This window comes from Symphalangus syndactylus, chromosome 9 (genome assembly GCF_028878055.3).
Source record: "Symphalangus syndactylus isolate Jambi chromosome 9, NHGRI_mSymSyn1-v2.1_pri, whole genome shotgun sequence".
Classification (NCBI taxonomy): domain Eukaryota; kingdom Metazoa; phylum Chordata; class Mammalia; order Primates; family Hylobatidae; genus Symphalangus; species Symphalangus syndactylus.
The window spans coordinates 80475193-80500841 of NC_072431.2; the positions used below are offsets into that span (position 1 = coordinate 80475193).

The 25649-nt window shown below is 36.5% G+C and overlaps 1 protein-coding gene across 1 annotated transcript in view; it reads right to left on the bottom strand.

Annotated features, from left to right (window-relative positions):
- The window catches only part of SPMIP7 (sperm microtubule inner protein 7), a 60597-nt gene that overhangs the window by 17370 nt on the left and 17578 nt on the right, over positions 1-25649 (bottom strand). Inside the window, exons 3-7 of the mRNA XM_055294444.2 lie at positions 19580-19656; positions 15179-15317; positions 13268-13335; positions 7832-7873; positions 6563-6670 (exon numbers count right to left, since the gene is read on the bottom strand). Coding sequence (XP_055150419.1) covers positions 6563-6670; positions 7832-7873; positions 13268-13335; positions 15179-15317; positions 19580-19656 — 434 coding nt within the window. The remainder of the gene's footprint in view (positions 1-6562; positions 6671-7831; positions 7874-13267; positions 13336-15178; positions 15318-19579; positions 19657-25649) is intronic.

Here is a 25649-nt window from a genome sequence, read left to right on the forward strand (position 1 = left end):
AGAATTCCACTCCCCATTTGAGGAAAGTAGAGAGAAGCAGAGACCCACTTAAAAATAAGAAGTCTTCATTTTTGCCTTTGCTACACAGCTTCCAGTCCTTTAAACACCTTATTTTGTACTCCCTAGTTCCAAATAAGCCAGGATTTTGTTCACTAATTGATAAATTTGAATATATTATTGCCCAAGTCTACAATGAATTGGTTCTCAACAAAACATGATAAAATAGAAATTAAGTAATTTAAGAAAATCAAGAAGTTTAGTAACTCAGAAGAAGGGAGCACAGATGGTATATAAGTTAAATATGAGATAGGAAAAATGTGGAGAAAACCATGTTATGTGTAGAATATGCATATTGTATATGTGCATAAAATTTAGGCGTGCATAAAATTTAGGCGTGCATACAAATTCTCACTCTACACTGTAAACATGACTAATAGTCATTGAGTATGTTCTATATTCCAGGCACCCTTTCAAATGCTTGATGTAAATTGACTATTTAATTCTCACAACAATCTTGTGTCATAGGTCCTATGATCATGCCCGTTTTATAGATGGAGAAACCGAGGCAGAGGAAGTCTAAGTATCATGGCCAGCACCAACAAAGCTGGCAAGTGGTAGAACTGGACCTCAGTGCGATGGAACTGAATGGGAAGGGCCATTGGCATTACTCCAGCCCAGCCAGGAGAGCCTCATTAGCTCACAGTGGGCTGCATTTATACGGGGTGGGGTGTAAGTGCAGGTTCAAATCAATGTGATAGTCTTTTATTTAGAGCCATTCTATATCAGGTACAATTCTAGGCAGACATCAAGCTGACTTAGCTCCCAACAGCTTTCACACTAATACTTTTAATTTAAAAAATGCACATTTAAATGTTTAAAGATCCCAAGTGGGCAAAGACCATGGATGCAACATAAGGGAGGGGGGTGTGAGACAGACACATTTAATTCCAGGGTTGCCCTGACCAGCTGTGTGAACTTAGACCTCAACTGAAGTTTTCTCAGGCATCCTCACCTATAATTGGCCATCAGTCAGGGTAGCTGCACTCCCTTGGAGGGTGCTGGGGGTGATGTGATGCAAGTAAAGGCCTGGTACAGTGCCCAGCATGCAGCAGGTGCAGACCCATATGAGAGGAGCAGCAGGTGATGGATGGAAGTTAGGGTGGGCAAGGGGAGCAGAAAGTGGGAGAGGGAGGAAGAGTAGTAAATTCCAGGCTTGGACTTTAGGGAGGGTCAGCCCAGAGGGATGAGAGAAGGGAAGGACTGCAGAGAACTGTGAGGTGGATGCGGCTGGAGGGGAAAAGACAGGAGTCCATTGTGAGTTGGGGTTTGTCTGATTTTATTGTTCAATGACTAATGCAAATAAAACTGGAATCATTTTGCAATGACTTTTGGTCATTGGATTGCATTTTTCTGAATATCATAAGATGTCATGGCCACAGATAATTTTTAGGAATTACAGGTTTATTGATTATTCTCTTCATCTAGTGGGTATATTCTTTCCTCCTGTGTTCTTGGGATCTTCAATTCTTCCATTTAGAAGGGAATGTAGAAACAGTATAACTCAAAAGCTCCAAGAACCCATTATTTGCCAAAGGCAGAAGCCACGTTTAATGTGAGTTAAGGCAAGAGTTTGCCCTGGGAATTAAGAGGCCAGTTCTCTGGACTTTTTACCACTCATGAAATGAGTGATCTTGCCTCTTTATATCATTTCCTCTGGCCTCAGCCTCCTCATCTGCAACATGGGGATAGAACTTGCACCTTAACTTCTGGCCTCATCACACTATTTGAAAAACAAATGAGGGAGTGTGTGAAAGTAGTCTGAAAAGGCAGAAGTGTTGGGCTGATCTAAGGAACTACTATTCATAGAGTTATTCTTTAACCTGGGTTGTGGTAAGATTTTTTTTGTTAAGCTGCAACACAGTCCAGTGACTGACAGGGAAGCCCCCTTTTCGATGGGAGACATGTGCCAGGGGCTGCCTGGGGGTCCATGTTGGACAATTCCTTTTTATTTGCAAATACTTCCTCAGAGAAATCATTGAGGTCAAAAAGCACAGTAAATATGAAACCTTGTAACGTCCTGAGATAAAAGATTATAACTTAGTGGAGGATGGTACCTCAGAGGCAGCTGCCTAGTTTGGAAAAACAAGCAAACGGTGACTGCAAGTGCTGGGTTTGGGGTCAGAAGGCATGGGCTCTGCTGCTCTGTTAGCTGGGCCTGCACCTCACCTGTGCTGAGCATGTTTATTCTTTGGAAATACAAGGGTTAGATGCATATATGTTAGATCCCAGGGCTCTCTCCCATATATGTAAGATGAGTATATATATATATATGTATACACACACACACACACGCACACACACACACATATACTCATATATGTATGTATATCTACAATAGAGTCCATTACAAAAGAAAAAGCACCCCAACATATCTTTCCATATCCTTGGGAAAGAACACAGATCTGCCATTACAGATCATTCAATTATTATGTTCCTTGTACTGATGACTCATGAATGCAAAGCACTGAAAGTACATGGGACTGTAAAATGGTTACTAAAAGGGACTGAGCTTCTCTTCAAACTTGTTCGCTGAGCCCTTGCAAAGAATATGGATCTTATATTGAAGAGGATAAAAACATCAGATTTGAAAAACAGGATTCTTTTTTTTTTTTTTTTTTTTTTTTTTTTTTTGAGGCAGGGTCTCTGTCACCCAGGCTGGGGTGCAGTGGCGTGATTTTGGCTCACAGCAACCTTCACCACCCAGGCTCAAGCGATTCTCCTGCCTCAGCCTCCCTAGTAGCTGGGATTACAGGCGCTTGCCACCAAGCCCGGCAAATTTTTGTGTTTTTTAGTAGAGATGGGGGTTCACCATGTTGGCCAGGTTGATCACCAACTCCTGACCTCAGGTGATCTACCCACCTTGGCTTCCCAAAGTGCTAGGATTACAGGTGTGAGCCACCATGCCCGGCCTGAAAAAACAGGTTTCTTATCTCAGTCTTACCTTAACTTTCTGCTTGACACAGATTATAAGTGGGGACTAATTTGTATCACTTAAAAAAAATTCCTGAACACTACCCAGATCCGGTCAACAGTGCATGTTTGTTGAAGAAACAAAGATAATTGTTTAGCTATAATGAGCTTCAATAATTTTTGTTGAACCCAATGACTATTTTGGATTCTTTCTATTTCCTAAACTAGTCTCAAGTTATAAGTTAGGAACTGCAGTAGAAACTGCATTAACATTTTGAGTTCCTGAACTCTAAATGCCATTTAATAACTGGGCATGCCTACCAAATTCGAAAATAATTTTAATAAGAAAACTCAGGCAACAATTTCATTTTTAGTGATTTGTTCCAAAAGAATGCATGGATAAGTGTACAAACATATATGTAGAGGCTGCTTTTGCTATATTGTTTACAACAAGAAAAGTAGTCAGGGCTTGGGCAATATAAACTTGTTATAGACTTGGTGGGATACATCTTGCCATTAATATGCAAAAATATCTAGTGCATATTTCAATCTTACATACACACATACACTCCACCTATCCATGCACACACAATACGCTTGTACATATATGTTGCACACATTCATAAATGCATGAGGGGAAAAGTCTAAAAAGAAATCAAACTTTTAATATTTGAATTGAAAATGAAAGAGATATTTTACTTTCTACACTTCAAAAATATCTGAATTATTTTCATAATGAACACTTTTGGAAAAAAGTTATTTGTGGAGCTTCAATGTTAGTATTAAAGGTGAGCGTAAATACTGAGCATAACCATTGGCTCACCAAACCTCTGTAAATTCACATTAACACTTCAAGAAAATGATAGCCATAAGTTTAAGAACTTTTTAAGAATGTTTATGTATTCTGACCCGAGAATCCTTTTGAAGAAGTGTCACTTAAGTAAATAATTTCAAATCAAGAAAGAGTCATATAAAGAATATGGAAACAATTTACATATGTAACCTAAGTGAATGAGGCAGTTACAGTACATCCACACAAATAGAAGCTATGATAAGCTCATAAAAACATGTACCCATAATTATGTGTTAATGTTATGGTGGTAAAAATGTTCTGTGTAGTGTGATCATAGCTATATAAATATACAAAAGCAAGATTAGAAGTGTGTATGACAGATAGAAATATGCCAAAATGTTAATAATGATTATGTGTAAGAGTTTGGTTATATTGTCATTGTTACTAATATTTCTATACTTTTTCTTTAATGATCAGATTCAGTTCTACAATAAAAATAAAAACTACTATTTTTAAGCTATTAGCACAATCACTACCAATATAAAAACACAGGGCAGGTCAGATGACTTAGTAACCATAAAACAAAATCAACTGATGAAGGAAATTTTTAAAACTTTTGCCCTGTAGAAAAATTGGTGATTCCAATGCTGAAACCACTTGAACTAGAGAGTAAACGGCCTTGACCTTTGCCTGAAATATGGCTTTTGGGCCGGATGTGGTGGCTGACACCTTAATCCCAGCACTTTGGGAGGCTGAGGCGGGCGGATCACTTGAGGTCAGGAGTTCGAGACCAGCCTAGCCAACATGGCGAAACCCCCATCTCTACTAAAAATACAAAAAATTAGCCAGACATGGTGGTGTGTACCTGTAATCCCTGCTACTCAGGAGGCTGATGCAGGAGAATCACTTGAACCCGGGAGGCAGAGGTTGCAGTGAGCCGAGATCACGCCACTGCACTTCAGCCTGGGTGACAGAGTGAGACTCTTGTCTCAAAAAAAAAAAAAAAAAAAATGGCTTTCACTGAAAGGGCAGGGGTATAGCAGGGCTTCCAAGCCATGATTAAGTGCCACCAATCATTAAAAAGGACCCTAAAGATACTATCATAAAGCCATTTCTCTTCAAGAAACTTTAAGATGAAAAAAATTCAAGAAGAGACATATTTGCTTTCAATAGAATGGCTCTCTATTGCTTACTTGGCACAAAGTAAGCGCATGTGCTCATATGCAAATGACATCATATTGTTTGTATTCTCCTGTACTTTGTTTTTTAGCTCAAGCAGTATTATGGAAACTACATAATAATTTGCTTAGAGATTCATATGTATGTATCAAAACTAGAAAGAAAAGTAAGCAAAAGAAAGGCACAAAGTCTAACGAGTATAACTTCTGAGCTGGGGAAGCAGAAGCGTGGGCAATGAGATTGGGGCCACACACATGGTTGAAAAGATTTGAGTAAGATTCTGTATGTTACTAGGTTGGGGATACACAGGCGTAAAGTTTATGTATGTTATTTGATATGTTATATGTGACACTATATCTTTCTGTGTCTATAAATATTTTATAAATAAAAATGAAAAACATTTCTTTGTGTTAACAGGTTAAGATTCCGTTAAAAATTGAAAGTAAATCAAAAGAAGAATCTTTGCAACCTTGGAGGCCCTCTAGTGCCCAAATCAGATAAGTACAGTTAATGTCTTCAATTGTTTTATATGATTCGCTCAAAATATCATTTGCTTAAAAACAGAAATTAACAGCAAGATGAGGTAGGAATGCTATATGCCCAAATTTATTAAAGTTAAGTGGTTCATTTCTACACCAAATCTTTAAAATGCTGCCATACTGCTCTTCACTCTCTTTGAAGAAATGACCCCAAAGAATATGTTTTGATTCTACAGAAAGAATATTTCACACAACATTTCAAAATTTAGATATATGTATCAAAGAAGAAACAATCCTAAATTGTTGTGCCTGAAGAATATTTTAAATTGGCTTTCTTCCTATATCCTTCCTTTAGATTTTTAGAATTATTATGTGTAATAGCAATGATTTCCTTGCAGAATGTATGGAAGAATCCAGCCCACTGACTCCTTCCTCAGGACGAAGCACAGCACGACAGCCTTCAAGTTCCTACGTGTAAAAGTGATTCCTCTCGGCCGGGCGCGGTGGTTCACGCCTGTAATCCCAGCACTTTGGGAAGCCGAGGCAGGCGGATCACAAGGTCAGGAGATCGAGAACATCCTGGCTAACACGGTGAAACCCCGTCTCTACTAAAAATACAAAAAATTAGCCTGGCATGATGGCAGGCGCCTGTAGTCCCAGCTACTTGGGAGAATGAGGCAGGAGAATGGCGTGAACCCAGGAGGCGGAGTTTGCAGTGAGCCGAGATTACACCATTGCACTCCAGCCTGGGCGACTGAGCGAGACTCCGTCTCAAAACAAAACAAAACAACAACAACAAAAAAGTGATTCCTCTCTGTTAGTGATCTGCCGTGTCTCAGATACTTTACAAACATTATTGATTCCCCCACGATCACCTCGTTTGGTGGCATTTTTTTCTCACAAGTTTCAGATGAAGAAACTGAAGTCACAGAGATGAAGTGACTTACTCAAGGGCCCCAAGTGAGTCAATCCCCAAAATCTCCTTTGTGACAAACCACATTTCTTTTAGGAAGCAGGTATCTTTCTTCTTCAGCTATGTTCAATAAAAGCCACGTTTAAATTCCTTCATTTATAGTAAAGTCCATCATCATGTTTCATCCTTAGTAATAAAACAAGGGAAATAATCATGAATGGAACTCACCGACTTGTGTTTGTATAAAGAGGCTTAGAGCACCGCTGCTTGGCTAGCGATGCCATGTCTCCCAAGGGGTTGTCAACATCATCAGCATTTGTAGACTGCACATGACCACTGTTAGAGTGGAAAGGAAAGAAGGCATATATTTCTTTATAAGAAACAGAATAAACCATTGAACAATATTCTAACTTCCAAAGGAAATTTATTTGCCAAAGTAGATCGAAGGCTCAAAATGAAAAATGTAAAGCATAATGACAGAACAATTTTCCTTAAAAAATATAAAGATGGTTTTCTCTTCTTCAGAATGAGCGGTGCCATGCTCCTTGATCTTAAGTTTGAGCCAGAGTGACAGTAAGGGCTGTTTTGTGTTTCTGAACAAAGAAGCGGGCTGTTCCTGCAGCCCCAGCACAACTCCTCTAGAGACCGGCTGGAGGCTGGGCAAGGAAGAGGCGGGTGTGTGCCAGAGATTATAAGGCTCCTGGTGGACGGAAACCCTCACAGGTGCAGAGGAGCTTGGGCAACAAGCCACGTGCCTTTGGGCCTGAAAGAAAGTTGAGAGGCTGAGTTAATGCCAATCAGAGCGTTTCAAGGACTTCTGGGGCCACTGGTAGAAACACTAGTCAATTGCAGAGCAGAAGAGGCCGAATAATGGGAGGGGTGGACCAGGACTAAAGGTCCAGATCCCTCCTCCATATTCCCGGATCTACTTTGTCTCAAGGTTCTTCTTCCATCTAAAAACCAGGAGAAGACCCCAACTGGCAGATAATGTACTTTTTTTGCCATCCATGGAAAGCCGGCATTAAATGTAGAAAATAAGAGGTGATATTTCCTGCACTTCACTGTTAATGAGCGTCTCATCCCTTCTGCAATTATAACAGTTTTCGTGATTCATAACACTCAATAGTAGTAGCATCCAAGGAATTTTATTTCAAAAGGTAACCTATTTGGAAAAACAGAAAAATACCACTCTTTCTCTCTTTCTTTCTTTCCTTCCTTCCTTCCTTCCTTCCTTCCGTCCTTCTTACCTTCCTTCCTTCCGTCCTTCTTACCTTCCTTCCTTCTTTGTTTCTTTCTTTTCTTTCTTTCTTTCATCAAAATCAAACCTTAGATGGGACTTCTGACATTAAACAGACATTGTGTGCCACATGAACATTAGAAATGTGTTACAATATATAAGTTGTCTTAAAAAGTGAATACAACATGCATGAGCTGAAAGCAACTACAACCAAAATATAAATCTAAAACTTTTTTACAAGACTGAGAAACATTACTTACGTATAGAGAGGAATATATTTACTTCTAGAACTTGAACTCACACTTCAAAAAAGAGAAGAGAGGCAACTGGGTTATTTATATTAAGTTAATAAACATCAAATTATTACAGTATTTCTCTAATTAATACAAAAGCCTTCACAGATATCTCATAGGAATTGTCCTTTAAAGGTTTGTGATTTTAAACAGAGACTATTTAAGGATGTAGTTTGCTTTCTCCAGAATGTCAAATAAATGGAACCATATAATAAACTTTTGGGTCTGGCTGCTTTCAAAATGTATTTCAGATTCATTTATATTGTTGTGTGTTGTGTTTGTTCTTTTACATTGCTGAGTAGTATTCCATTGTATGGGCATACTCTAGTATCTTTATCTATTTACCTGCTGAAGGGCATCTTGGTTGTTTCTAGGTTTTGGAGATTATGAATAAAGCTGTTATAAACGTTCACATATAGGTTTTTGTGTGAGCTCTTGGAAGGAACATTTACATACAGGCGGCTTCCACTGTGAATAGTATGCTGAAGAATTCTGAGATGTGGCAGTGCTGACTAACCCACATAGCTTTTCATTTGCCAGCTGACTTAAAATCAACAAATTAAGTGGATCTATGTAAACTGGAATAAAAAAATTATCATCTCCTTGAGCTATTTGCCATTTTACCACATGATATGTAAATTAAAAATACCAATATACCAATAAAGTTTTAGAACTAACATTCACATGTTAAGAATTAGTAGAAAAAAATTACATTTTAAAAATGGTATTCAAATGGGATTGTCATCAACTTCAGCTTGCTATATGAACAAGAATCTTTTTTTTGTTGTTTTTTTTTGAGATGGTGTCTCACTCTAGTCACCTAGGCTGGAGTGCAGTGGCGCAATCTTGGCTCACTGCAACCTCCATCTCCCAGGTTCAAGTGATTCTCCTGCCTCAGCCTCTCGAGTAGCTGTAATTACAGGCACGTGCCACCACACTCAGCTAATTTTTGCATTTTTAGTAGAGACGGGGTTTCACCACGTTGGCCAGGATTGTCTCGATCTCCTGACCTCGTGATCTGCCCGCCTCGGCCTCCCAAAGTGCTGGGATTACAGGTGTGAGCCCCCACACCTGGCCAATAATCTTAAATTTTTAAATATTTCAATCTTTTATTTAAATGATTACCATTCAATTTACACTTTGGGGTCTACAGTGGGGTATTTTACACATTTGGCAAAACCATACTTTAAATAATTTTTATCAAAAATCTTACACATCATTTTTAGATATGGTTCAATAAAATGGTAGTTTTCTGACAAGACTCAATATTCTTCTCTGTACTGCCACTATTTGAATTTATAGATCCAGCAGTCAGACTTGAGTACAGTGTTGTGTATTTCCATTTCATTCTTTTTTCTACCAATTACCAAAAAAAATCCCCTTTAAAGATCACTTTATACTGCTTTTATTGAAGTGGTGCAATTGTTAAAGATTTTAAAAATGGTATCCTTGATATTGATTTTCGATCATTAAAATTTAGCAAAAACTCTCATTAATTTTGCTGTGGACCAATATCTCCTGCATTTTGCTTTAAATTTAATTTGGATTAGGTAAATGTAAAGTTAAATATATAAGATTAACCATTCCACTGAGGTGATGATCAAATTGATCATCTAAAAACCAGAAAATCAGATGAAATTCCATGGAGCAAAAGATGGAATGAATAATTTTTTCTGAAGTGGCATGTGTTTCTCATATGTGATGTCTGTCTGTCTCATGCTAGTCTTCATAATTGCCCACAGTAGTTATTGAAAAATACATAGTTCCATTTTAAAATTCCATGTGATTCACTTTTATATTTCCTATTCAACTTCATTTTTGCAAAATGCTGATTGTGACTCAGAACTCACAGGCTTTGCTAATATCCAGAATCTACAATGAATTCAAACAAATTTACAAGAAAAAAACAAGCAACCCCATCAAAAAGTGGGCAAAGGACATGAACAGACACTTCTCAAAAGAAGACATTTATGCAGCCAAAAAACACATGAAGAAATGCTCATCACTGGCCATCAGAGAAATGCAAATCAAAACCACAGTGAGATACCATCTCACACCAGTTAGAATGGCCATCATTAAAAAATCAGGAAACAACAGGTGCTGGAGAGGATGTGGAGAAATAGGAACACTTTGACACTGTTGGTGGGACTGTAAACTAGTTCAACCATTGTGGAAGTCAGTGTGGCGATTCCTCAGGGATCTCGAACTAGAAATACCATTTGACCCAGCCATCCCATTACTGGGTATATACCCAAAGGACTATAAATCATGCTGCTATAAAGACACATGCACGCGTATGTTTATTGCGGCACTATTCACAATAGCAAAGAGTTGGAACCAACCCAAATGTCCAACAACGATAGACTGGATTAAGAAAATGTGGCACGTATACACCACGGAATACTATGCAGCCATAAAAAATGATGAGTTCATGTCCTTTGTAGGGACATGGATGAAACTGGAAACCATCATTCTCAGTAAACTATCACAAGGACAAAAAACCAAACACTGCATGTTCTCACTCATAGGTGGCAACTGAACAATGAGAACTCATGGACACAGGAAGGAGAACATCACACTCCGGGGACTGTTGTGGGGTTGGGGGAGGGGGGAGGGACAGCATTAGGAGATATACCTAATGCTAAATGACGAGTTAATGGGTGCGGGAAATCAACATGGCACATGAATACATATGTAACAAACCTGCACATTGTGCACATGTACCCTAAAACCTAAAGTATAATAAAAAAAAAAATGCAAAAAAAAAAAAAGAACTCACAGGCTTTAGCCAACAGGCCTACAAATCACTCATTAAACTATTTAGTAAGATCCTCTCATTAAACTGAACTTGTATAATTGCTTATTTATGTTGGGAAAATGGATCCCTAGCTCTTATCATAAGTAATAATCAAATGCTTTAAAAATAATAAATGTGAAAAGCAAAACTTTGAATTTTTCAGAAAAAAAGTTATAAAAGGGGGGTATCTTTATTATTTCAAGGCAGGGAAACACTCATTAAAATCTTCACAAAAACAACAAAACCTGAAGAAAAATATTGATGAATTTAGTTACAGTAAAATTCAAAACTTCAGATAAGCAAAAATAGAAAAGTCTTAAAATAAAAAAGTCACAGACTAGAAGGGGATACTTTGATTTATATTACCAAGAAAGGATTTTTACCCAGAATATTGAACAGAAAAGTTGTGACAATCAATAAGTAAAAACCCAACAGCAAAAGGGACAAAATATATAAGCAGGCAAGTTACAGATGTGAAAATTCAAACAGGTCATAAACTTGCAAAAACTGATCGTTAGTAATCAGGTAGATGTAAACTAAAATTATAATGGAGCACAATTTGTTATTCAATAGACTGGATTTTTTTTTTAGTCTGGAAATTCTAAACACTGGCTGTGATGTGCAGTAATGGGAGCCCAAGCACTTATAATGGGAGATTCCATTGTTGAAACTCATTTGGAGAAGAACATACCAATATCTAAAAAGCAGAGAAGTACACATCACATGACCCAACAATTCTAGACATAAATGAGTATATAAAACTCAGAAATATTTCTACACTTAGGTATGTGAAGGTATGTGGGCACTGTACCAACTGTAATAAAAATCAGAAAATAATTACAAGAATGGATGAATAATTTTTGGCACATCCATTTAAAGGAAGACTCTACAACAGTGAAAACAAACTCCTAGAAACACAGATGTCAAGAGGTATGAATCTTACAAACACAAATATAAATTGTGTGTAAATTAAATAATGTGAAATTAAATAATGTAAATTATTTTCTATCAATTTTTGTATCATATAGTCACTTTGTGTTCTATTAATGTTAGAAACTATGACTTTATTAGTATTACTTCCTCATATGTAATTTTTCATATGAACAAAAATATAAAGTTGCATAAATATATGTATGATACCACTAATACTGGGTTTATAAACAAAGAACACAATTCCATATATTGGTTAACAATAACACATATGTTTTAAAAAATTATAAGCATGCATGAAAATGTGAAACGTCAAATCCAGGATACTAGTCATGCTCCCTGAGGAAGATAGATGTGCTTAGAAAAGAATATATAGAAATTTTCCATTGTGTAAGTAATATTTTATTTCTAAAGTTGGGGAGCAGACACACAGACTATATCATATTCTTATACATTTTTGTGTACATAAAATATTCAAAAATGAATACAAAATAAAAACAAAGATGATAACCTGTGTTGTGGGTTGTGTTAAGAGCAAAAATGAACAGACAATATTGTGATGTTTTCAAAGGCAGAAACACCAAGTTTTTTTAGACTAAATGTGAAAATTACATGTAAGGAAGTAGTAGTAATAACACCATAGTTTCTAACATGAATAGAACACAAAGTAACTATATAATACAAAAATTGATAGAAAATAATGTATAATCTATATTATATAAAGTCTTTGGATTTTAGCAATATCATAATTGTTTATATCAAATTGTTTATAAAGCCCTCCCTATTTTATGTTATTGTATTTATTTATTTATTTATTTATTTATTTATTTGAGATAGAGTCTCACTCATTGCCTAGGCTGGAGTGCAGTGGCATGATCTCAGCTCACTGCAATCTCTGCCTCCTGGATCCAAGCAATTCTCCTGCCTCAGCCTCACAAGTAGCTGGGATTACAGGTGGGGTTTCACCATGTTGGCCAGGCTGGCTTCAAACTCCTGACCTCAGGTGATCCGCTGCCTAGGCCTCCCTGGGATTACAGGCATGAGCCAGCATGCCCGGCCTATTTATTTATTTTTTAAGGCAGGATCTTGCTGTGTCACCCAGGCTGGAATGCAGTGGTGCAATCACGGCTCAGTGCTGCCTGGAACTTCTGGGCTCAGGGGATCCTCTTGCCTCAGCCTCCTGAGTAGTTGGGACTACAGGTGCACCACCATCCCTCTTGGCCAATTAATTTTTATTTTTTTTTATTTTTGTAGAGATAGGGTCTTACCATGTCTACAAAAGAGAAATTACAACTCAATTTCAATTACAGACCACCCAGGGTGGTCTCTACCTCCTGGGCTCAAGTAATTCTCCCACCTTGGCTTCCCAAAGTGTTCCAATTACAAGCATGAGTCACTGCACTCAGTTTTCCAAAATGGTTATGGTACATCCAGTATTCGAAATGTTAGGAGGGTAAAGAGAAAGTAACGGAAGCAGGCACACTAAGCAACTGCCCTGGGATTCGGGTCATCTGCCCAGCCCTAAGGATGTGAGTCAAGGGGTCCCTGGGATGCTCTCCATCAGAGAACATATCCCTCACCCACCCCTCTAAGCCAAGGGCTACAGCATCAGCTTCTTAATTACAATACATGATAGTGAGAAACCTAGTGTGAGAACTTTAGGAGATAAAACTTACAAATTAATTGGTTTGACTGGTGCCAAGAAAGATCTTGTTTGAAATCTGTCCCAGAGCTCACCAACCATCTAAAAATAATCATCAAAATCAATGACAGTCAATGAGCACGTTATAATTTCTGGTGGATAAGCTCCTGTCCTCTTGACAGTCCTTTCTACATCATAACTATGCCCCAGGCTCTCTAGGAAAACGCACTCTCCAAGCTTCGCTAGCACTTCATGGATTCAGTCTGGAGCCACTCATGGTCTTTGATCTGGTCTCAGACTTCCAATTTCAATTTGTTTTCTCAAAGCTGGAATCTGTCTCATTATCCACCTGTTTCATACCGAAACCCATGTGGAAAGTCTGATTTTAGTTTTCATCGTTAGCTACTGTTCTGATTTGGATCCACTGTAGTCTACCCTCTGCAAACCCAGGCCAGTCTCCCACTTCCAAACCAGCCTAGATCCTAAGCTTTGAATCTCATCTGGCCCAAGAAGGACTTTGGATGCTAGTAGAATTTAACGCCAAGGAATGTGTAATAAAAGGACCAACTTTCACAGGTATAAAAATATTTTAAAGTAGTTTAGAGATCCTTTAAAATTAGCTAGATGAAACCATATATTTTTTTATTTTAATTCACTTTTTCTATGTGAAAAATCTCAGGTTTGAGTCTTTATATTAAAGTCATGTTTTTCCTCTTTTATTATCATTGTTCTCTGTAAAAGCTGAATAAATTTTACGAGAAAATATAGGCTTCTTAACCTATCATCAGCGGACCTCTTGGGATCTATATTAAGAGCTGTGTTTCAATATAATTGATTTTCTTTTTAATCCTATGGATTTTATGTACTCAAAAACTTCATTATGGGAAAAGCCCAAGGGCTTAACCAGACTCCTACGCAGTGAGAAGTGGCACAAAAAGATAAAGGAATCAATGGAAGTAGAAGGTACTTTGCAAGCACAGAGCTGAGACATCTAATCCAGTGTTGGGAGGTCAAAAGTGAGGGCTACAATAAGACCTGAATTCTTGAGATTCACCTAGCATAAATAGGGAGAGTGATGAAGGCAGTGAAACACTCTTTGCAAAGCACACAACCTGGAAACGAGCATGGGAAACTTGAGGACTTGAGAGAAGCTCAGCAGAGAAAGGACAGAGTACAGTATGGGGTGATGTTTGGGCAATGAAGAGGAACAGTAAGAAGATGAGAATGGGGCAGGGATGAAGCTAAGGAGGGAGCCATGGGCAAATAATGGAGAATTGGGTCTGTGTCATGTCAAGGAGTATGGATTTTTTTTAAATAAAAAAGGATGGGTTTAATCAGTGGAGTAACACAAACAGATTCACACATTACGAAAATTTCTCTGGCTATGGCATAGATATGATAATTCCCATGATAAATTCTTCTTGATACTCAGAAATGAAAAGAATGAGTGTCACTACTGAAAAGTTGGTATGCTTTGTTTTATCACGTAACAAGTGACAACATCAGATAGCAATCTATGGATCTTCTCTTTTTGCCATGAAAAGTACAGAGCTAAGATCTAGATCCTATGTGAAGAACAATCTTCAGCATAGGTTATCTGGTAAAACTATTTCTGTCTTCTTCATTATTTACTCATTCTCTTGCAATTCCAAAAATAAACACAGTCATTGCAAATGACTTTTGAGAAAGAGGTAGTCTTTATATAATCAACAAAATTTTGAATATTGAAAAAGTCAAAGTATTTGCAGTCATGAATAACTTGTACAATTATGGAAATTTCAACTCCATACGTGTGTGTGTGTGTGTGTGTGTGTATTTACTTATCTTACATAAATTTACTTCCTTAGGTATTGTTAACAATAAAATAAGTATTATTTTGACTTAGTTGTAGAACTCACTTCAATAACAATGAGAAATACATTATTGCTCAGAGAAGTCTGCTGACCTGAGTTATTGTTGGCACCCCTTTATATCTTTTCAGAGTAAAACACTGTGAGATGGGGTCAGCGGCTTTTTCCAATGTTGTTTGTTCTGGAACAAGTTTTGGTGGTAGCATCATATCCCAAGGAACATCTTCATAAGCTCTATGAAGTTATTAAATAGGAACATCTTATGAAAAGCATATTCAATTGGTAAAGTTTATAACAATATTATACTATGATAAGAAGAATCCAAAGATGACCCCGAGGATCCCTGCCCCTTGGTGTGTATACCATATGCATATATAATCACCTCGTCCGGACAGTAGGCAGAGCAAGTGATAATTATGAGGTAGTACTCCTGTGTTATGTGATTTTATATGCCCCAAGAGATTGGTACATGTAGTAAAGGTCCCTAATTGGTTGAATTTGAGTTAATCAGAAGGTGGGATTTTCCTGAATAGGCCCAACCTAAGCAAGCAAGCTCTAAAAAGAGACACAAAATAGCAACACATGCTCTTTGTCTGCCCTTGAAGAAACAAATATCAGTCCTATAGCCACAATGAACGGAATTCTGTCAACAACTTGAATGATCCCGGAAGACGAGAACCAAATCTCAGCTGACACCTTGATTCCAGCTTTAGAGAACCCTAAACAGTGAACCCAGTTGGGACATACCTAGACGTCTGACCTACAGGACTGCTAGATAACAGAAGCTGCTAAATTCCTGCAGTCTGTCACGCAGAAGTAGAAAACTTACATACATCTTACAGTTTCCAAAAAAACGCTTATTTGACCTTCAGAGAATACTATTAATTTACAAATAAACTATGGCTTAGAAAACTGATTTTCTTTGCTTAAGGTCAGCTATTGGTCAAAGTCAGGATTCTCCCTTGCAAAAATAATCTGCCTCCTAAGATTCAGCAACATTCCCACTATTCCACACTAATGAGCCAAATTGTACAAGTTTTTTAGCATGGTTGAAGGGCTTCAGCCATCTTATGACTTGCAATTATTTTAAACACACACACCCACACACACACACACAAATATGGGGATCTTTGGACTTTTGAAAGTTGTTCTTTTTCACAGGCACATATGACAGACACAGTGGATCCTGAGTGAAAACCATACAACCCTCACTCTAAAGACTATATTCTGACAAGACAGATGGATCCCCAGACCTTCTCCTGCCCTATCCACACTTAGTGTGAAACTTGATCTTTCCATTCTATGGACAAGGCATATCTTTCCAAGAAAAATCCCACTGTCAGTCAAAGTCATTTTTAAAAGAATTACCAATGATTCTCACTTCCTCAACATATATCTGTTCAGAGATGACTATATTTCAAGCATTGTGCTAGGTGTTTATGATACAAGAGTGAAAAAGGACCAATACAAAAATTGTCTCTACCACATGGGAATGCTGTGAAAATTAAAAAACATAATATTGGAAAAGTTAAATAGATCTGTGATGAGTCCATAGTGTTCTTGTTGTGTGTGAATACATTTTGAACTTACTTATCTTAAAATTAGTGTCATAGAAGTACTAAATATAATAAGATATTTTAAATCATAGCAAAGTCCTAAATGTTTTCTAACATATCTGACTAGTGTTGTATGTAAGAAATTAATCTGTGAGTTCAATGAAACCTTAAAAGATACCTCACTGTTTGAGCCTCTGATAAATTTCATAAATATTTTATGGAATTTTCCATGAAGGTAATAAACTTTTCCCTAAGGACACTTTATATGTTTAAAGAGAAACTACTTAATACTATGATTTGATACTTTGTCTTATAATAAAACTTTTCCATTCTGAGTGAAGTATCACAACCTTAATAAAAATATTAACTGTTTCTGAGATGATCACTGGAATTTTTAAAATTAAAATCAAGATAAGAATACAATGGGAAATAAACCCAAAAGTCAGAGAGGAATTTATGGGCCATTTAGTTGTCATCCTTCATTTTTAAGATGAGAAAATTGAGATGAAAAAGAATGGAGGATGCCAAGGTCCCATGTTCAGCAAGCAGGTATGTTTTGAGTCTTAAGAGTTGGATTCTAAGATGGCTGATGAACAAGGCTTTTTCCTCATGTTGTTCTAATACTTTGAAATCCAACTTCATATCATGTTTTTAAATGTTTTCATAACACCCCTGGATAGTAGGCATTCATACATGTGTTTCATGACACTATGTTTGGTCATGGGTATACTTTCAATTTGAATGAAAAAAAAATGAAGTTGAAATGTGAAGCCTGTCTGAAGCGTTCAAAATATGTGAAGAAAAAAAAGTGGGCAGATACGGAGTGCTTTGAGGTCCACACGTGTTGTCATTTCTTTATTCTCTTTGCTGCCTCTCTTTCCCTCTTCATCCATTTCTCTGTGTCATGCCATGTGTTTTGGCCTTCACTCTATCACTCTGTTGAATTCTAAATCCACTAGTCAGCCCCATTATCCATTCTTGGGCCTCATCCCATTTGACCTATTTGCATGATGTGAATAGGCATTCATTACTCTTTCCTTAACACATCCTCAATCTGCCTTCCAGGACCTAGACTCTTCATCTTCCTCCTACCTTACTGGTTGCTCCTTCTCAGTCTCGATTGCTGGCTTCTCCTCTTTTTTTCTCTTTTTTAACGAGATGCCAGGACTCAGTGCCCTTTGCCTGTATGACTATACTTCTCCATTAGTGTTCTCATTCAGTGCCATGGCTTTACATACCTTTCTATAAGCCATGACACCCAGGTTGATTTCTCTGGCCCAGGCCTCTGCCTCAAACTTCAAATCCATATTTCACACTGCCTACTTGACATATCCACTTGGATGTCTAATGAACATCTTTATATTCAATGTATGTAAAACTGACTTCTCCACTGCATTCACCTTGTTATGAAATGGCAACCTCAGTACATCCAGCTGCATAGACCAAAGTCTTAGAATCATTTTTGAGTCCTCTTTTCTCCAGATTCATCATAATCAGAAAATTGTGTTGGCTCTACATTCAACATACATCCAGAACTCAACCGTTGCTTACAAATTTTTCTGCCAGCACTCTCCCCCAAGCTACCATTATCTTTGTCCTAAATGACAACAATAACCTCTTAACCGATGTTCCATCTTCTCTCCACTGTAAAAATCTACTTTGATCACAGCAGCCACCATGATTATTACCTTCATGTATAAGTCTGATCTTTCCACTTCTCTGCTGAAGCCTCGTGCCACCCAGAATGACAGTCCTGGTAATTAAAATTGCTTGAAGTGTCCCACAAGATCTGGTTCTTAGCACTTCTCTGACCTCTCCTTTTGCTACTCCCTCCTCTTACCCTACTGTTACCCTACTCCAGGCACCCTGGCCTTTTATTCTTTCTTAACATCTTAAGCATACTTCTGACCTGGGCTTTTGCTCTATATTCCCTCTTCAGGGTATAGAGTCACTCCAAGTCTCTGCATGGCTGCTCTCTCAACTCCTCCAAATTTCTACATACCCCTCAGCACCTGGGGAGGCCTCCCCACACCTCTTACTTATTACTGAAGCCTGCTGCCCTGTACATGTGGGACTCCTGATCTTGTCCTGTTCTACCTTTTCTTCATAGACTTACCTGTCACTTTTTAAGATATGATCTATTTACTGTGTTTGTTTATTATTGTCTCTTTCCCTTTTGATATGGTTTGGCTGTGTCCCCACCCAAATCTGACCTTGAATTGTAATAATCCTTACCTGTCTAGGGTGGGGCCAGGTGGAGATAATTGAATCATGGGGGCAGTTTCCCCCATACCATTCTCTTGATAGTGAATAAATCTCACAAGATCTGATGGTTTTACAAATGGGAGTTGTCCTGCACAGGCTCTCTTGACTGCCACCATATAAGACGTAACTTTGCTCCTCCTTGCCTTCTGCCATGATTGTGAGGCCTCCCCAGCTGTGTGGAACTGTGTCAATTAAACCTCTTTCCTTTATAAATTGCCCAGTCTCGGGTATATCTTTATTAGCAGTGTGAAAACAGATCAATACACCTTTATAATGAGAGATGTGAGAGCAGAGACCTTTGCCTACTCACTGATGTAGCTCATAGTCTAAGACATAGATTTGTAATAGGTACCCAATATATTTGTTGACTGAGTCAATGAATTCTCCCCTTTAAACTTTCTCTGTTTTGGCTTTCTAGGATGCTGTACTCTTATCCCCCCACTCTCTCTTTGACCATTTACTTTCTGTTTTGGTTTTATTCTTCCATCAAGCATAGATGTGCCTTAAGACTCTTCCTTCAATGTTTATTTTAGCAATCAATATCAGTAAATGTCTGTGTTTGATGTTCTTTGGGTCACTCATAAGATTCAGGATATTGTAGACATAAAGAGGATGTGTCATAAAGGAAAAAGAAATATATTCCGAAATCAAAATTACACTCGGAAAACTGCTTACTTTTGTGTAGAGGACTTGTAAAATGAGTCCTTTGCATTACATTTCTTGTTTGTTTGAACAAGTGGTTCACCTTCATCCTAGAAGGCATGAAAAATAAGTTAAAAGAGACCAAATATAAATGGAAATTGCTATTGTTTTCTAGTCATCATGTTTTCTTTTGGGTTCCTTTTTCTTCATATTTCTTCTTTCACGCACCTCTTGGATTGGCCAGATTTAATGCTTCCCTACTTTTCCTCTCTTGTTTAAGGAATTTACATTGTTTTATTGTCATAATCATTAAATTAAAATTCACAAAATGTATATTAAAGTTAATGAAAAGTGAGAACTTAAGAGAAAGCTCTTGAATTGGAAACATCAGCAAATACTTAGTTTTAGCACAATGTAATTAAAACATTTTTAAAACGTATTGTCTTTTCTTCTAACAACATAAGGAGATTAGTTATGAGATACTTTTCTCTATCTTCCAGTTATTTTATCAAAATTAATTAACTAATTATTGTTATAATCATTATTATCTTTAACGGCTACTATTTATTTCAATTTTCAATGATATTTTACCAATTCGTTGCCTCCTTTTGCTTTTTTATTGTACTTGTTTTTTCTCCCCTAGGTACTTGGTTCCATTTTCTTTCTGCTGAAGTTCAATTTTTGTTAATTCTTTCACAAATGTAAACTTTTTCTAGTTCTAGGTTTTAATTCACCCTCAGTTTTGAAAAGTGTTCTAACTTGGGTTCAGAATTCTAGTTCAATTCTAGTGACGATTTTTTTAGTAACAAATTTACCTCATTGACTTCGAGGATGTATTGTTGCTTTTAAAATACACTGAGTTTAATTGTTTGCAGGTATTCTGTTTTCCTCCCCTCTGCTTATATTTAGGACATTATCTTTGTCTTGAGATTTTTTACAGATTCAATATAATTTGTTTAGGAGAGGCTATATTTTTGTTCATCTGGCTCAGGACTTGTTCTACTTCCTCCATTTAAAAATTCATGACTTTCATCAAATAGTTCTCCATCTTTATCTATTTACTGTCAATGAATTATAATTATTCTCTTCTTTTAGAATTACTATGAGACAAATACTGGACTTTTCAGTCTGTGGTTCACGTCTCTTAATTTTTGCATTGCTTTATCTCTAACTTCCGCATGTACCGTCTATTCTACCACTATCAACTTTCATAGTTTTAAAATGTATTTGTATTGATATATAATAGATATACAAATTTTGGGGGTAAGTGTGACAATTTGATACATTCATATAATCTGTAAAAATCAAATCAGTAACTGGAATATCCATCACCTTAAATATCTATCTTTTCTTTATGCTAGAAACATGAATTTTTCTCCTCTAGTTATTTTGAAATATGCAACAGATTATTGTTAACTATAGTCACCCCACTGATATATCAAACACGGTCTTAATTATTGAATCTAACTGCATATTTGTACCCATTAATCAGCCTCTCTTTATCCCCCCTCCACATTCCCTTTGTTGGCCTCTGGTAACCACAAATCTACTCTCTATCTTCATGAGATCCACCATTTTAGCTTTCATATATCAGTGCGAACAAGCAATATTTGTCTTACGTAGTTGGCTTATTTCATTTAACATAATGACCTCCAGTTCCATCCATGTTGGTACAAATGACAGAATTTTATTCTCTTTTGTGGCTGAATAATATTCCATTGTGTATATATACCACATTTTCTCTACTCATTCATCCACTGATGGACACTTACTTTGATTCCACATTTTGCCTAATGCGAATAGGGCTGCAGTAAACATGGGAATGCAGATATCTTTTCGATATATTGTTTTCCTTTCTTTTGGATATATACTCAGTAGTGGAATCACTGAATCATATAGTATTTCTAGTTTTAGGTTTTTGAGGAACCTCCATAGTGTTTTCCATAGTGACTATACTAATTTACATTTCTACCAACAGTGAATGAAGGTTTTCCTTTCTCCATATCCTCACCAGCACTTGTTATTCCCTGACTTTTTGATAAAAGACATTTTAACTGGTGTGAGATGATACCTCATTGTGGTTTTGATGTGCATTTCTCTGATTGTTGAAGTTGAGCGTTTTTTCATATACCTGTTGACTATTTTTATGTCTTACTCTGAAAAATGTCTACTCATATCTTTTGCCCATTTTTAATCAGTATATATATATATATATATAGAAAAAGATATGAATAGACGTTTTTCAGAATAACCCATAAAAATAAGACATACATAGGCCGGGCGCGGTGGCTCAAGCCTGTAATCCCAGCACTTTGGGAGGCCGAGGCGGGCGGATCACAAGGTCAGGAGATCAAGACCATCCTGGCTAACACGGTGAAACCCCGTCTCTACTAAAAATACAAAAAAATTAGCCGGGCGTGTTGGCGGGCGCCTGTAGTCCCAGCTACTCGGGAGGCTGAGGCAGGAGAATGGCATGAACCCGGGAGGCGGAGCTTACAGTGAGCCGAGATCGCGCCACTGCACTCCAGCCTGGGCAACAGAGCGAGACTCTGTCTCAAAAAAAAAAAAAAAAAAAAAAAAAAATAAGACATACATATATATACATAGCTATAGAGTTGTTTGAGGTCTTTATATACATTCTGGTTATTAATCCTTTGTCAGACAGGTAGTTTGCAAATATTTTCCCCATTCTGTGAGTAGTCTCTTCACTTTTTTTTTTTTTTTTTGCTGTACAGAGCTTTTTAGCTTGATGTAGTCCCATTTTTTTCTATTTTTACTTTTGTTGACCGTGCTTTTGAGGTCTTACACAAAATATATTTGACCAGACCAATTTCCTAGATCATTTCCTCATGCCTTTTTTCTAATAGTTTCAGGGCTTCAGATCTTAGACTTAAATCTTTAACCCATTTTGACTTGATTTTTGTGTATGGTGGGAGGTAAGGGTCTAGTTTCATTCTAGTGCTGATGGCTATACAGTTTCCCCAGCACAATTTATGGAAAAGACTGTCCTTTTCCTGTTGTGTATTCCTGGAGCCTTTGTCGAAGATCAGTTGGTTGTAATTGTGTGGATTTATATGTGGGTTCCCTAATCTGTTCCATTGGTCTCTGTGTCTGTTTTTATGCTAGTACCATGCTGGTTTGGTTACTATAGCTTTGTGGTATATTTTGAAGTCAGGAAGTGTGATGTCTCTAGCTTTCTTATTTTGCACAGTATTGCTTTGGCTATTCTAGGTCTTTTGTGTTTTCATATAAATTTAGTATTTTTTCTATTCCTATGAAGAATTAACTTTTCTGTTTGTGATTTCCTTTTTCACTTTTTTCTATTCTGTGTTTAAACCTGTTCATTATATATTTTTAAAAATTCTTCAAAGCTATATCTAGCAAAATGATTAATTTTCTCCTTTACTCCATTAGTATGTTAAATTACATTGATTAATTTTTAATGGTCAGTGAATACTTGCATTCCTGACATAAACTTTACTCGATTATGATATATCTTTTCTATAAATTACTGTTCTTTATTTGCTTTGTAAAGATGCTTGTGTTTGTGTATGTGAGAAATATTAATCTATGATTTCCTCTATTTTTTGTAAAATCTTTGTCTGATTTTGTTATATGAGGTAAAGTTAGACTCCTAAAAGTGTTTGAGAAGTACTCCCTCTTTTATTTCTGAAATAACCTATATAAGATTGGTGGTTGTTTCCCAGAATGTCTGATAACATTTATCAGTAAAACTATCTAGGCCTGAAGATTTAACTGTGGTAAGTCTTCTGATTAAAAAAAAAACAGAACTTCATATATATATATATATACACACACATATATATGCATTTATCATATTCTATTTTATCTAGTATTAATTTTGTTAACTTTTATTTTTAAGGATTTTGTTCATCTAAGTGCCAAATTAATTGGCACACAAAAGTTTGTAATATTCCTTTATCTTTTTTTAGGATCTGTAATTTTTTATATTGATAATGTCCATTCTCTTTTTCTTGATCAGACTAACAATAGGTCTATCACTTTCATTAATCCTTTCAAAGCAAAACCTTTGGGCTTTTAAAAATATTTAATTGAAAAAAGATATGTATATATTCAAGGTGTTCAACATGATGATTCGATACATGTATACATTGTGTAATGATTACCACAGTCAAGTGAATTAACACATTTGTCATCACCCATTGTTATCATTTGTGTGTGTGTATCTGTATATGTGGTGAGGATGCCAAAAATCTCTTCTCTTGTCACATTTCAAGTAAAAAATACTGTATTATTAACTACAGTCCCCATAATGTATCTCCAGAACTAATTCATCTTAAAACTGAAAGTTTATACCCTTTGACCAACATCTCTCATTCTCTCCACCCCTCAGCTCCTGGAAACCATCATTCTACTCTTTGCTTCTATAAGCTTGACTTTTTAAGATTCCACATGTAAGTAAAATCATGCAATATTCCTGTTTCTGTGCCTGGTTTATTTCACTTACAATGTCCTTCAGGTTCATCCATGTTGTGGTAAATGGCAGGTTCTTTTTCTTTTTATGGCTGAATAATATTCTAATATATATTTATACACACACACGCACACACACCGTATTCTCTGTATCCATTCATCTGTCTATGGACACTTAGGTAGGAAATAACTTTTGACTTTTCAAATTTTTTCTCTTGCGTATCTATCCTCCATTTCACAATTTCCATTCTTACCATTTTTAAATTTTCTTCCTTCTTATTTTTGGTTTAATTTAATCATTTTTCTAGTTTCTTTCTTTTTTTTTTTAATACTTAATCTCACTCTGTCGCCTAGGCTGGAGTGCAGTGGCATGATCTCGGCTCACTGCAATCTCTGCCTCCTGGGTTCAAGTGATTTTTGTGCCTCAGCCTCCCAAGTAGCTGGAATTACTGGCACCCGCCACCATGCCAGGCTAATTTTTGTATTTTCAGTAGAGACGGGGTTTCACCATGTTGACCAAACTGATCTTGAATTCCTGACGTCAAGGGATCCACCCACCTTGGCCTCCCAAAGTGCTGGGATTAAAGGCGTGAGCCACTACACCCAGCCTCTAGTTTCTTAATATTGAAACATTATCATTAATTTTAGATCTTTCTTGTCTTCTAAGGGAAGCAAATAAGGCTAATTTTTCTTCTTAGCAGAGTTTTAACTGCATTATACAAAATTTGATATGTTTTATTTTGCACTAAGTTTAAATATTTTCTAATTTATCTTGTGACTTCTTTGACCAGTAGGTTATTTAGAAGTGTGTTTAATTTTAAAATATTTGATATTTTCCTAGTTGTCTTATGGTCATTGATTTTTAATTTGACTCTGTTGGCTAGAGAATATATGTGGGATGGATTCAATACTTTTAAATGTATTAAGACTTGTTTTATGTCCCCACATATCATCTATAGTAGTAAACATATCATGTGCATTTTAAAAAAATATTTAGTGTTTGTTTGGTGTAGTGTTCTATAAATATCAACTACCCGAAGGTGACTGATGTATTGTTTAGATCTATGTATTTACTAGTTGTTTTGTCTAGTTGCTTCATCAAGTAGACAGATGTTAAAACCCCCTAAGGTGATCAGTGGAATTGTGTATCTCTCCTTTTTGGGTCTGTTCATTTTTGCCTCAAGTATTTTGAACCTTTGTTACTAGATGCATACACATCTATGATTGTTAGGTTTTCTTGACAAATTAACTGTTTTGTAACTAAGACATGACTCTCTTTATGTCTTGTAACACCCTTTGTCATGAAGTCTATTTAATCTGATCTCAAAATAGCCACTACAGCCTATTTATATTTTATTTACATTTTGCGTATTTTTCATTGACTTACTTTCAATGGATTTGTATCTTTATATATCTGAAGTACGCCTCTTGTAAATAGCATATAGCTGTGTCTTGCTTTACTATCTATTCTGACAATATCTGCCTTTTAATTGGAATGTTTAGTATATTACCATTAACGTAATTAATGTAATTATGATATATTTGGATTAAGCGTAGCATTTTATTACTGGCTTCTGGAGAAACCTACATTTCTATTTCTCTGTTCCTTTTTATTCTACCTTTTTGGGAATTATTTAAATTTGTCTTT